At 53.2% G+C, this 14,171-nt stretch overlaps 1 protein-coding gene across 7 annotated transcripts in view; it reads left to right on the forward strand.

The window, feature by feature from the left end:
- PUSL1 (pseudouridine synthase like 1) overlaps positions 1–14,034 on the forward strand; it is an 86,807-nt gene extending 72,773 nt beyond the window's left edge. For all 7 annotated transcript variants that reach the window (XM_075906655.1, XM_075906653.1, XM_075906654.1 and 4 more), the window contains exons 6-8: positions 2,078–2,132; positions 10,189–10,351; positions 13,346–14,034. In XM_075906655.1, coding sequence (XP_075762770.1) covers positions 2,078–2,132; positions 10,189–10,351; positions 13,346–13,377 — 250 coding nt within the window. In that variant the 3' untranslated portion in view covers positions 13,378–14,034. The remainder of the gene's footprint in view (positions 1–2,077; positions 2,133–10,188; positions 10,352–13,345) is intronic.
- The last annotated feature ends 137 nt before the right edge of the window (positions 14,035–14,171 follow it).

Genomic DNA, 14,171 nt, shown 5'->3' on the forward strand with positions numbered 1-14,171 from the left:
CCAGATGAAGGGGGATTCCAACCCTTTTCACTGACTGATGGGGCTGTAGCCCCTGCTGTGAACAGGAGATTCAATTTGCACCCGCGTTGCTTTACCACCCCCCCAAGCAGTGACCGTGTCTCTGCTGCCAAGTGGCATCGCCAGGCTGTGCAGCTGCGTCTGGGGCTGAAGCCAGTAGTGATCCTGCTCTTCAGTAAGAAGACTCGGTCGTAGGGCTCCCTGTAGCTGCCCCCTTTGAGGAGTGTCGGCCGCACGTGACTCACTGGGGTGCTTTTCCGGGGATTGCAACCATGGTACCACCTGTGCTTGCCTCCTGGGGGGCCAGGGCAGCTCAGAGCAGAGGGGGAGGCAGTAAGCTGCAGGTCAGGATTGAGGTGCGTCGGCTCGTTCTGTTCTGCAGTGCCAGGAAAAAAACAAAACGTCTCTATGGGAGAGGGTATTGATTGCACTAACGCTGAGATCCAAACCCTTCTTTCCCCCCACGGGCCCCAGCCAAGCACAGGCTTCCTCCGTAACCGGAAACCTGGTGGGCAAGTCTGGTGAGTGCCAGCCAGGAGGCCTGGAAACAGGACCGGTGTGTGTGTGTGTCTCTTCTCCTTCCCAAGGTTTAAGAAGATTCCGAGCGGAATTGTTCCTCCTTAATCTCGCCTCCCCCGAAGCCCGTTTAGTCTTTTGTTTCATCCACATGAAGTTAAACTGACAGGCTGTGTCTAGACTGGCAAGTGTTTTTGCAAAAAACTTGCTAGCTGTCTACACTGACCGTTTGAATTTCCACAAGAACACTGACTTCCTGCTTTCTGAAATCAGTGCTTCTTTTGGAAATACTATGCTGCTCCCGTTCGGGCAAAAGTTCTTTTGCGCAAAACTTTTGTGCAAAAGGGCCAGTGTAGACAGCTCAGATTTGTTTTGCGCAAAAAAAGCCCTGGTGGCGAAAATGGCGATCGGGGCTTTTTTGCAGAAAAACGCGTCTAGATCGGCACGGACGCTTTTCTGCAAAAAGTGCTTTTGTGGAAAAGCATCCGTGCCAATCTAGACGCTCTTTTTCGCAAATGCTTTTAATGGAAAACTTTTCCATTAAAAGCATTTGTGGAAAATCATGCCAGTCTAGACGTAGCCATTCTGTTTTAGGGCACAGAGAGATTGAGGGAGAGGCCGGGGCTCAGCCCTGCTCGCTGGAGGGGGCAGAGAGGCCACTTGTCCGCAGTTGCCATTGAGGAGCGAAGGGAAAGAGTCGTGGTGCCTGCATGAGCCATGGACCTGCAGTGCCTTTCCCAGATGATGGTACTGCTCAGCCCAAACCCGCCGCACCTGCTGCCCCTCCCCACCTCTGCAGCTGCCCCTCTTTCCAGTTTGTCACCAGGCAGAGAGCGCCTGCCAGGCAGGTTGCAATTTGCATGTGGTGGTTCTGCAATTAGGGCGGATGCCGAGGGCAGGAGAGGAGAAACCTCTTCCCATCCCCACCCACATGAGGCCAGCCAGAGCCTGGCCGACGCACTTTGTGCACATTGGGTGTACACCAGGCCCTCGCGTCTGCTGCATGCAGCCTGGAGTTGCTGCTGCAGGTCGTGCTTCCTCTGAGCTCCATGCGGGAGAAGATTGCTTTGGGTAGGGTGCAATGCGTGACCCATGCAGCCCTGATCTGCCCTGCCTGGTCTGGCACCATCTGTCTTCAAAGCAGCATTTCAATTCCCTCCCCCTCCCCCCCGACAAAGTTTTTAGAGTCTCCTTTATTTCAGTCAGTGCTGTTTCTCTTACTTCAGGACTGTGACATTTGCCCACATGGCCTGTGAAATTGCTCGTCTTTTGCAGACATTTCCAGCCAGCGGAGCTCTCTGTGGCTTCGCTCCCCGTATCGCTGACTGTTTGCAGGTTCCGCATAGTTCCCCCGGCATCTGGGCCCGGTAGGAAGCTACCGTATCGCTGCAGCTCTGGAGATTAGGGCGGCCCCTTTACATCAGTTTAAACTTACGTCTTTGCATTGATTCACCTGCCTGCATGGAATTGACTGGTGATGTCTGGGGCTGTGGGGCCCTGGTTTGAGAGAATTTTAAAAACGGATCTTTGTTTCTTTTTCTAGGGGACTGCAGTTCTGGGAGCTAGAATTCAAGAGCAGATCTTTCCTCTACAGGCAGGTACGGTGCAGTGGTATTCAGCTCTATCCGCCGTCAGCCCCTTCCAGCCAAGGATCTCAAAGCACTTGACAAGCACTAAGCAAACTTTGCTACACCCTTGGGGGGAGGGGTTCTTCCCTCTTTTACAGATGGGGAAACTGAGGCAAGGAGGTGCAGTGAATCCATAGCCGTCGGGACTAGAACCCAGATGTTGTTATTTCAGCATTAGGCCAGTAGAACCGGAATCTCTACATTTGCTTCTGAAATGACTGAAGGCAGGAGTTCTGATTTTCTCCAAGCTGCCCTGTCTTAGCCCTGCAGTGTGAGTGGTTGCCTCCAATAGCCAGGCCAGTGGTGGGCAACCGGTGACCCTGGGGCTGCCCACAGCCCATCGGGGTTCTGTGTGTGGCCCACGAGACATTTTGTTTACCGTTGCCCACGGGCAGGGTTGCCAGATTCTGCTGGTTCCATCCATGTAGGTTTTTTTTCCTGCCTGTATGACTAACGTGACACGCGTGTAAATCCAGGACACGGGAAGTGAGGTGCGTGCTGATTGCACACAGCATTGACTGAGAGCCGGGCGCTCCCTCTGCAGCCAATCAAAGCGCTGCGATGGCTCAGTTGGCCCAATTCGCAAATTCTAGGTACGCCAGCGCAGTGAGCAAAACTCCCCTCTCCGGGAGACGGTCCTGGTTCTGACAATCTTGCGGGCCACTAAAATGAAGGAGGGCCACTCCTGCGGGCCACTAGCCTGGGTTGCCCCTCGCTGAGCCAGGCAATCGCACACCTTGTTATGGTGCTTAAAGAGGTCAGTCTGGATTTTCACTTGTGTTTTGGATCATGCACTGCGGCACAGGACTATACAAAGGAAAAGCTCTGGTGTACCAGGTAGGTTCTTTCCCAGAGAGATTATTCTCTGCTGCAGGGTTGTTCCCTCCTCTGTCCTGTCCTCTAGCTTTGTCCTGGCTTCTTTGAAATGACTCAGGAGGGGGTTTTCAACACCCTACCCTCTCATCCCCCCCTAGGACTCCGCACTTTAATGGGGCTCGTTGTTAGGAAAAGGTTGGTTTGGTGGGGCTCAGCGCTGGCGGCATCCTGGCCATAGCCAGGGGCCAGGGGGTCTATTTCGCGGGAGCAATAAGTGGCTGTTTTGGATGCCGTTCCAGCAGACTGGCTTCGTTTTCACCCTGGGTGGAGCAGCTTCGGCTGCCAGCGTCCAGCCACTGAGCCGCAGCGGGTCGAAAGGGCGTGGGAGGGATTTCTTCCCGCCCATTCCGTGTTCCTGGGAAGGGCTATTCAGAGAGAGATTCTGCTTCCCCCATGCTCCCTCACAACCCAGCTCTATCTAATGCAGCCTGCCACGCCAGCCTGCCCCAGCCCTGCAGAAACCCCACTCAGCTCGGTACCCGGTGCAGCGGCCCACGCCAGCTGCATTTGGCAAGGTGTGTCTTTGAGGCAGGCAGACCTGAAACACAGTGAGAGTCACAGCAGGCAGCGACCTCTAGTGGGGAAAATGTAAAATGGTGTGTGTCTGGAAGGGGCCTTTCTTCACTCAGGGTATGTCTACACCATAGAGTTTTGTCGGAAAAACGGCCATTTTTCCGACCAAACCTGAGTTACGTCCACACTGCAATCGAAAGTAAATCGAAAGAACAGAGGGGTTTTTCCGGCGTTGGTAATCCTCTTTCTACGAGGAAGAAGCCTTTTTCTGAAAGAGCTCCTTTGGAAAAAGGCATGTATGGATGGGGAAGAGGGAGTTCTTTTGGAAGAAGAGAAAAGAGGAAAAAGCACAGGTGCCCTGGTGGCCACTCCATCCGTAGTAATCACCAGGGCTCGACAAATAATGCAATCTACTTGCCCATGGCGAGTAGATTACAACCTGTAAGAGCCGGTGCAGAGAGATCTGCACATATGCAGAACGCAGAACGGCACGGCTGGCGAGCCCTGGTAATCACAGATTATTTGTGAGAGCGCGTCCATTCACTGTAGACTCTTATCTTTCAAAAAAGCAGATCACTTTTTCGATGTGCGTTTGTGTGTGGACGTTCTCTTTCAGAAGACGTTTTTTCAAAAGCTCTCTTCTGAAAAAAGGTTCTTCCAAAAGAAGCCTGCAGTCTAGACATACCCTCACACCTGGCTTGTTTTGTCCCTGCTGAAATGTCAGAGCTTAGCAAATAGACAGGGAGGTGACCGAGCTGGGTTTGCCCAGGGCAGATCCATAAAACTTATCAGTGACCTGTTTGCCTTCTGAATCTTCAAGATTGATGGGCTAAGACACACCCCCAAATTGCTAACTGCCTTGGAAGGGGCAGGCTTGATTGGATTAGTGAGAAAGTGGTGGTGCTTTGTCTTCATATAAATAACTCCTTGCTTGCTTGACCTGTGTGTGGGTTTAACGAGGACAAACCTGATTAGTTGCTCAAGGGATTTCAGTTCACCCCACTGGAAAGGCAACCTCCTGGATAATTGTTTCCTGCTCTACATTTATAGGGTTGCACTTAGCTCTCTGTGGGGGGTCACTTTGTGTCTATAAAAAAAATGAAGAAACAAATGCAAACTGTCTAATACAACAAATAGAAACATAACTCAGATGTTAACCCTACCCTTCCGGTCTGTGTGGGCATAACCAATTGCACATAGTGGACTTGTGTTTGCACGACAGCTGTTTGCACAAGTAAGCGTGTCAGCCGGGTTTGACCTGATTCCCTCATACAGACTCCATCCGCGTTCAGGCGTTGCTGATAAAATCAGCTGGGTGGCCAAAATCAGAGGTGGGACGGGAGCCGGATACGAGAGCGACCCCGCCAGGAGGTGATGAGAGTTACAAGTTCAACCCACAAGCAAGTGCTGCGTCAGTAGCATGTTACCGGGTCCAACTCCAAATGTCAATGTGACTCCCCATCCCCACAATGTGTGACACGCAGGCAGAAAACTAGATCTGGTGTCTCCCCAGAACCTGCACGGTCACTTCCCACTCAGGGCCAGGGAGACTGACAATCACAAAGCTCCAGCAGCGCTGAGGAGGGATGGCTGGTCACTGCCAGGATGTTGCACCAGGAGCTGCTGTGCATTAGGTTAGTCCCAGTGCCTGCCCACTGGCTGTCACGCCTGGCCCTCCCGCTCTGCTCCCTGCCACCCCAGAGGTAGCTGCATTGCAGATCGCAGGGCTGCTGGCTGGGCGGGCATAGATAGGAGGAGCATTTTGTGATGCAAACTGCTAGAGAAATTGGAGTTGTATCGCTTGTATCAGGAGATCCCTCCTTTTTAGATGACTTGCAAATGTGGAAATAAAACTGTCACCCCCCCCAACCCATTTTATTTCTTTAGCATCTTTAAAGGTGCCACCCAATCATGAAACCAGAAATCTCAGGCATATGGAGTCTGGTTTTGCTGGAGAAGTCGAAACCCTGAGTTGGGACTGCCTTTCCCGTGGGCAGGAAAACAAGGGATGCAGTCCCAATCACTTCCCACTGAACCTTCTCTCCTGCTGTTTGCTCCTGTTAGGAGCTGGCCACCCAGGTTTGGAACCCGCTCCGTTGCTTCCCTCTGTATTTTCCTGAGGATCACCAAGCCCTTTGCACACTAAACTTCTCACAGGCAAGTTGACTTGTCTACACCATGCAGTCATCAGGACCCAGACCTCCTGACTGCTCTTCCCCAGCTCTGGAGCTCCTGGCTGCTCTAACCACTAGGAATTCTAACCGCTAGACAATCTCTTTGCCAGATAGCACTGCCCCTAGTAGTGTATTGCCAGCAGGGCTTGTGGTGGGACTTAAAAGTGTTTCATCCTGACTGCAGCCTCATGGGAAAGGCACAGTGCACACATGAAGTATGCCAGTGGCAAGGAGATTAGAGCTAGGAGTCTAGTTTCAGAATAAGTTCATCAGTATACTGGGGGGAGAAGGGCTTGGGAGATGATCGTGCAGCCTAGCTAGCAAACTCAGCCTTGCTCAGTCGGTGCTGCAGAAGTCCCAGCTCAGAGGCTGCCAGACTCTAGTTCTGGAAGCACTGTCCGGAGAAAGGAGCTTTCATCAGCCCTGCTCAGAAGGGAGGTGCTGAGTTTTTTCTTGGCTCTGTTGGCAAGAGGGAAAGGTCAGGCTGTGGGCAGCCCCTGAAGATGATGTTCAGAAAGTGCTGGTGTCTTTTGTTGCTGCAGCAGGGTGTACTGCAGAAAGGGCAGGGCTTTGTGGTTTTGTTTTGCCTTTTTTTTTTACAGTGGCAGTTCAGCTGTCTGCACTGCTTTTCCTGGAAGACACTATGGCTGACTGGAGAGCTGGTGGGATTATGGGATCTTAACTCAAGAAAGCGTAACCAGAGTAAATAAGAAGAGGGATCTTTGTAGATAAGATGTGATCAGCACTCCTAGGCATTGCCACAGTTCAAATACTCAATAATCATAACCCCCTTTTAACTCAAGTGCCTTCCAAACAGCTGGGAGAAAAGACCTTTTTGTTAATTGGAGGGGCAGGAGGATGATTAAACCTTAAGGGCTGAGGAAGTCCCAACTCAGGGTTTTTGGCTTCTTCAGCAAAAACAGATTTGAGTTGCCTGATACGTCTGTTTTTCATTAGTGGGACATAAAGACAGCGAGTGGGCAGGCACAGAGCTAACCCCGCTCTCATGAAAGAGAGAGGGTCTTTAATAGCCAGCCAGGATCTTGGTTTTCAAGGGTTTGTACAAAAATCCGGCACACGCTTAGCAACCTGCAATTGAGTTGCTGCATGAAACCTCAGTTCATCCTGCTCTGATTCTGGATGGTGAAGGGAGACAAGATATTTAAACTCTTCTGCTAAGACAGCTCGGCCTTTGCCTTGGGCTGTAACAGGGAGAGAGCAGAGACTGTAGCCAGCGCAGAAGGCAATGAGAGGCAGCTTTTCGTAGCATGGATCCTGGAATCAGCCTCCCGTTGAGTCATGCGGGGGAAGGCGGTGGGGGAGCTGGGGAGGCAGCAGCTACATGACAGATGACAGGCTGTCAAGAATAGAAAAGGAAACAAGTAACTTTTTAGTGTCCTTTTTGCATAACACGGAAATGTCCGCTCCTAGCGGCCGAATGGTGCAGCCCAGTGGTCCCTGATGGTTCGCTCCCTTGAGCGGCATGAATTTTACTTATGCGCACCTGCATGGAGGCGATGCTCACCACGGAGCGGACACACGACGCAGCACCTTCATATGGTCGCAGACATGGCCCAGGACCCCGGCGTGTACAAAGGGAAGATAAAGATGGCCCTGCCCCCAAAAAGCTCTGTTATCTCGCGACCGCGGATCCTGTAGGCAGCTGTCGTTCCTACAAGGTGTGGGAATGGTTAGCCATTAACCAGCAAACATCACCTTTGCCGGGTGATGCTTCACCGGTTATAGTTTACCGGTGGACTGGAGCAGTCCCCGGTCTACTGTGGGCGGGGGGCTGCTCCAGCCCTCTGAGAGAAGGGGGCATGCAGCCCTCATCCATGGCGGGCCCAGCACACCCTGACAGGGGCGCTCCAGTGCAGCTGAGCAGTCCCTGTCCATGGCGGAGGTGAGGGGGGCTCTCCAGCCCGCCCTCCCGTTTGCACAGTTAACCAGGATTTTACAACCCTAGTTGCTACGCACACCCTGGCTGCTCTCCCTTTCCATGTCAGCTCCCTTTCCGTGAAGGAACTGTCAGGCTGTGGCCACTCGCAGTTAAACAGCGGCTGCAAGCGGACACTGGCTTCTGCTGCCCCGGCCTGAGTGCCTGGCCTGTCTGCAGAGAAGGAGGCTGCCGGCTTTGCAACAGGAGATGGGCATCATGGGAGCCGGAGGCCCCGGCGGATGCAAGTTCCAGTGGTGGTTCTGCAGCAGCTCCGCTGGCAGAGCCAGAGCGGGATGCGAGAGCAGAACAGGGTCGTCAGCAGGCAGATTGGTCCAAACCCCGGCTGCCGGCTGCTTTTCAATGATCCCAGGAGTCTCGGGTGACACTAAATGAGCAAATACATATCTAGTGTGATGTTAGATTGTTGTTTTCTCTGGGGTTTGGACCTTGACTCTGCCTAGACCAAGAAATTTGGACCTTGATAAAAAATTATTTCCTACCCCAGCCTAGAAGATGCTCAGGTGAGGGGCATGTCAAGAGGACGGATGTGAGGGTCACATTTTCCATGTAGCACTGTCATCCTCCCAGCCTGGGCAAACTCACTGAGTGGCAGGAGCGGGGGGAGTGTTTGCTGCAGCTCAGAGGAGATGTTTGAAATATCAAATTGCTGGCTGCAGGGGCCATTTCCTCCTCTTCTGACTCACTTGGTTTTTGGCTTTTGAAGAGAGAAACAGGCTCCCGAGTCACCCCCGCCTGGAAACAACGGGGGTTGCGTAACTGGAGTGTGAAAGCCCAGCTCTGTCGCGTGCTCGTTAGTTTCCTGCTGCAGAGGGATGTGTGGGCACGGCTGCACCTCGCCTCCACTCAGCTCTCCGCCCATGCACGCTCGCCAGACTGAGGCACGCTGCAAAGGGAGGGAACACAGGGGGCCTGGGAATTTCGCCGGTAGTTCACCCCCTTCCTCCCCTGGCCACTAGAGGTCACTGTGGGTGGCTGCCGCCGCTGCACAAGCAGGATGGACACATGGAGCAGCAAATCAGAGCAGAGCTGCTCCCTGCCCGCCCCCTCCGCCATCACTGCAGTGCAGTGTCCTGCCCCCTGCAGGCTGGAGATGGGAGGGCAGCTGCTGGAGCTCAGCAGGGGATAGTGGGAGCAGGGGCCAGGTGTGAGGGAGGGCGTCATACAGGTGGGTTCCCAGGGGCTGTCTACACTGCAGCGTAAGCCCAGGGTTTGCCTTCAGCCCCTCGTCTGTCCACACACGCTGCTCAGGCCCAGGACCCCATGGGAGCTGGGGCTCCACGCCTGGATTGCAGCCCTATTGCTTTGCAGTGTAGACTCCGGACTCATGCACGGTCCCATGGGACAGTCGAGTTTGGTGACCAGTTGTTTTGCCGCCGGACCCCCTGGACAAAGGGGCTGGAGCAGCTATGTGCTGGGAGGGTACTAGGAAGTCTGGGCTGGGTATGGTTGAACTTGGGCCTGATGGTGGTGCCCTGGTTTCAACGATTCCTAACCCAGGGACACTCAAGCTCTCAGAGAGCAAACCCAGGGCCTGTGGACTCCAGGTCTCCTAACCCCGCAGACAGACCCGGTGAGCGAAAAGAGCACAGCCAGAGGGGGTGTGGGGCTCCAGGCTGCCACGTCCAGTCCAGCCCAGGTGTGTATGGACAGAGTCAGGGCTCTTTGCGGTGAGGGGGTCTCACAGCCTGGGGTTGTCTACACAGCCCTAGCGTGCTCACGGCTGAGCCTAGCCGCTGACTCGGGCTTGGCTGTGGGGCTGCAAAGCTGCAGTGTGGATGTTCGGACTCAGGCGGGGAGCCTGGGCCCTGAGACCCCATGATGGGGAATGGGGGAGGGCCCCAGACCTGGGCTCTTGCTCGAGCCTGATCGTCTCCACTCCAGTTTTACAGCTTCTTGAGCCCAAGTCAGCTGACATTGGCCGGTGCAGACAAACCCAGCGAGTCCATGTCAGGAATGAGTCCCTGGAATTGGCATCTCGGTAAAGAAACCAAGCCTAGACGGGAGCTTGGAATCCCTCTCCAAGGGCCTGAGCCCTCTTAGTGCCTGGAGCTGGATACCCAGCATACAGCACAGGACTAAGCACGCGCTTCCCTCCTCAGCTAAGGCCGTGCCTCTGTCCGGACCCAAAGGGCACTGGAGTGAGGGGTGCAGTGGGCACTAAGAGCTGCCAATCCCTTTATGACGTGACCTTCCCCAGCTGCCTTGGCAGGGAGATGCCACAGACACCGTTGGCGCAAAAAATACCCGCAGAAGCCGCAGAGACACAACATGTCCTGATCTTCCTCTGAGCTCCAGGCTTACGTTACTGGTTGGCAGTGTTGGGATGTCTTCGCAACCTGACTTGCCAGTATGACCTGCAGGGCTGGGCCCGTCCCTCCATATGTTGATTCCCTGGCCCTAGTCGTTACAGGACGTTACATGCCCCTGGGCCTTGCTAGTTTACCTCAGGTGCAGGGCAGAGGGTTTTCACAGTATTTCTAAACCGGATTCTCTGTTGTTTCAGGTACGCAGGATGGTAGGGGCTCTGGTAGCAGTTGGCCGAGGCAGGCTCGCCCCATACCACATAAAGGAACTATTAGAGATTAGAGACCCATTGGCTTATCCACTAAGCACCATGGCTCCGGCAGCTGGACTCTTCCTAAAATCTGTGGAGTATGCCGAAGCTGGTGAGTGAACCTACGGAGTGCCGGTAAAAGGGGACACTGAGCATCGCAAGACTCCTTCACAAGCATCAGATCCGCCTCTGAAGGCAGCAGGGACCTTCCCCAGTCTTGCCATTAAACACCTCACAGGCCATTTACAGCCACTTTCCAGCAAGTGTCCACTTCATAATGGCCATTCACTGCAAAGCCACGTCGTTGATGGCTCTCTTTCCTGCTCCATTTCCTCCTTTGGTAAAACGTTCATAATAATGTTGGCAAAGGGTTTTGAGGTCCCTGGAGGAAAGATGCCGTATCAGTACAAATGAACTAATGAAGCTTTCTTATACCCACAACATAGTATGGTCATTTTGATGGTGAGATTGAGGCCCAAGGAGGTATAGCAAGTTGCTTATGGTTACAGACCAACTCTGTGGCCAACCAAAGACTAGAACCTAATAACTTTGATACCTGGTCCCCTGCCTAACTACCTGGCTCCTTCCCTCCCAGAAAAAGGAACAGAACCCAGTGTTCTAGACCTAGGTCTTGTCTATAATTTCCAGACGATCGATGCTCCAGTTTCATTCCGATTTCGTTCCAGGTTTGATTTAGCAGGTCTAGTAAAGGCCTGCTAAATCAAATGCTGAAGGCACTCATGTCCATGCTACTCCTTGCAGTCATGAGGAATAAGGGAAGTTGACGGGAGAGTTTCTCCCCTCAACCTTCTGCTGTGGGGCCGCCCCAGAAAATCGATGTAAGGTACGTCGACTCCAACTATGCAGTTGTCATAGCTGGAATTGCATATCTTACCTCAATTTTCTCCGCCAGTGTAGAACAAACCCCAGGCTCTTGCACTGATGAGTGGATCTGCTTCACTCTTCAGATCCTTAATAGTGGATGGAGAAGGTTGGGGGGTGCTTGCATCGTCATTTCCACTTCTCACTGGGCTGTTACGGCAGAGAACCTATCATCATAAGGCCCGTTACCTCGCTTGCCCAGAACACAGGTGGTCCGTGTGATCATAGCTTGTTATTTCAAGTGCTGCTTGATGAAGTTAAAAATAAAATCAATCTCTCTCTTGTAAGAGTATAAATAAATACAGGACGAAATTCATATCCCCTGTCAGAAGGGAGGAGCATTCGTGTTTTGAACAATAAAAGTCATTTTATTGCCAGCAAAATGTGACACCATGACATCTTGCAGGGGCAAAGAATATTGTGTTTCTAAATCAAATGCAGCCTCTGTGTTAGTGGCTCATTAAAGGGAACAAATGAAATCCTTGCTGTAACCACACTTACAGGTTGAACCTCACTAGTTCCGCATCCTTGGGACCTGACTGGTGCTGAACCAGAGAACTTACCGAACCATGGGAGGTCGATATTGTCTAGCAGCTTCCACACTTCCGCTGCTTCCTGGGCTCTTAGCAGACCTTTAGGGGTAAATTAGCGCTAAATAACAGCACAGAACACTGAGAGCCAGGACTGGCAGCTATAAACAAACTTTATGAGACCATAGGAAATGTGGCGACACGCATGATACGTGAACATCTGGCTAACTAAAATCCTGCTGGATTACAGATGTTGCCAGACCAGAGAGTGCCGGACTAGAGAGGTTCAACCTGTACTTGCTTCTGACAAGCTCAGTGCTAAGCTCTAAGAGAGAAGGATTTTGCGCCACCACTCTGACAGCTACAGTAACACAGTACCTAGTGGAGCTACTTCCTCGATAGCTCTCACAGCCCTTTACAAAGGTGTGTGTTATTGTCCAGGCTTTGTCGCTGGGGAAACTGAGGCACGGCTCAGCAAACCCAAATTTGCCCATGGTCCCATAGGAGCCATGGCAGACGCCTGGATTAGAACTCAAGGGTCCTGACAGCTGCACAGCACTGGGCCAGGTCACCATTGAGGGCACAAATGATGATGGGGCGTGGGAGTATGGGGAAGCTTTTGTAACTGGTGAGCTTCCTGGGTAGCAAGAGGCCTTCGGCCTCCAGAGCTGTCCCTAGGCACAGGGCAGCGGCAGTAAATAGAGGGGTGGGGAACCTGTTTGGGGGCAGAGGCCGCTGATCCACAGAAAAATCAGGTGGGGAGGGGGGGGGTTGCACACAAGTGAGGAAAAACCCCCCTTCACGGTCCTGGCTCCCGACTGAGGAGGAGAAAGACTCTCCCCATGTTCCCTCACACGCCAGAGCCTGGGGGAGTGGGGCAGGCTAGTAGATTTTGTGTGCTCCAGCCCTCAGACTCCCCAATGTTCAGGGTGGAGAGCCCTGAGCCTTGGGGGCCAGATCCAGGCAAACCAGGGGCCGAATGTAGCCCCCCCCCAGGCCTTAAATTCCCCACCCCTGAAATAAATGAAAATAAATCCCTTCTTGCAATGGGCTTGCAGTGGAGGGCGCCCCTTCTTCTGGTACTTGGTAGGGCTCCCGTGTCCCTGGAATGGCCTCCCCATGAGCCACTGACCCTCGCTTCAGCTCGCTGTAGATGCTTCCTCTCCGCTTTAGCCAGGGATTCACTCAGTTCGAACTTAGGGGCCTTAACAAACACCGACCTTCCCTCTCAGCTAGCGCCACTGGGCCTTCCTGGGCTCGCTCCATTGCAGCCAGGCCTTGCTAAACCTGTCCAGGCTCCCCTGGCCTCTGGTAAACTGGCGTTACGTTTCCTCCCCCACCACACGAGACGAGGGCCTCCTTTGATTTTTCTTGGCGGTACAAGAGCAAGATTTAGGGAACAAAAAAAGCAGGGAAACAAAAGCGCAATGCAGCCAGCATGGAGACACAGCAGAGCTCTTGGGCAGGCCTTGAAAGTGCTGCGGCTTGTCGTTTTTGGCCCGGTCGAATGGCACATCTCCCAAGAAGTTCTGGCTGCAGCGCCTCCCTCCCCCCCCCCCCCAAGCCATCTGCCCGTGTTTATGGGGACGGAGCCCAGGCAGGAAATGAAGAAACATAGAAACTTAAGTGCTTTCAGGTGGGCCTGAGGTTTTCTTTCTTTCCACATCAATGTTTTTCCCTCTTTTTCCTCACAGATGTGGAGACGGAAGATAACGCAGCAAAATAGCGGCTCTGTGAGACGTGCAGCCATGGCTGAAAGAACTTGGGAGGGGAGGGGTCTGCAGTGGAAATTTCCAGAACTCTCTGTATGGCTGGGGCTCAGTCAACCTCATTCATTGTGGCTGGAGGCATCTCCACATCATTTGGCCACGGGCTGCCCAGGTGGCAGGAGCGGTAACTAGGCAACAGACAACTGGCTGGTTTGTCGATTCTGTGCTACTTGGGGCAATGCACAGGCGCCACACCTGCATACTGGCTTCCCCTCGCCTCCACTAACATGCAGGGAAGGGAACTGTGGGTGTGGAGGGGGGGGGCGTCTCTTCCCCAAGACCTAGACCCAAAATGGGATCAGACCACAGTAGGCAAATCTCTTATCTCCCCTCTTCTGTGTAAGCTCTGTTGTTTTGCAGTTTAGCACGAGAGAGAGTCATTTCTGTACGTACCATTAAGGCTGCGCTTGAATTATGGGACAGTTGTCAACGACTTGCCGCTGAGATGTGGATAAGGGTGGCAAAACATCGCGGCAAAGCAGTAATGGACCTTTGTGATCGTTTGGAAAAGCCAGCAAAGACGTAGTTGTTTACGGAAAAAAAAGCCCCGGCCAGAATAAAGAGACTCATACGCCAGTAGTCCTTTATGCTGGCTAATATATTTGCTAGCCAGACCGTTTGCTGTAACTGTGTAATGGTTATTCATGCGTGGGGCTGACAATGGGATCCCCAGTCGCCCAGGGCTAACCGTGGACCTGCCCCGCTGCCAACCGCTGTGGGCTCCCCCTGTCCCTCTGCCAACTGCCCGGCT

This window comes from Pelodiscus sinensis, chromosome 23 (genome assembly GCF_049634645.1).
Source record: "Pelodiscus sinensis isolate JC-2024 chromosome 23, ASM4963464v1, whole genome shotgun sequence".
Taxonomy (NCBI): Eukaryota; Metazoa; Chordata; order Testudines; family Trionychidae; genus Pelodiscus; species Pelodiscus sinensis.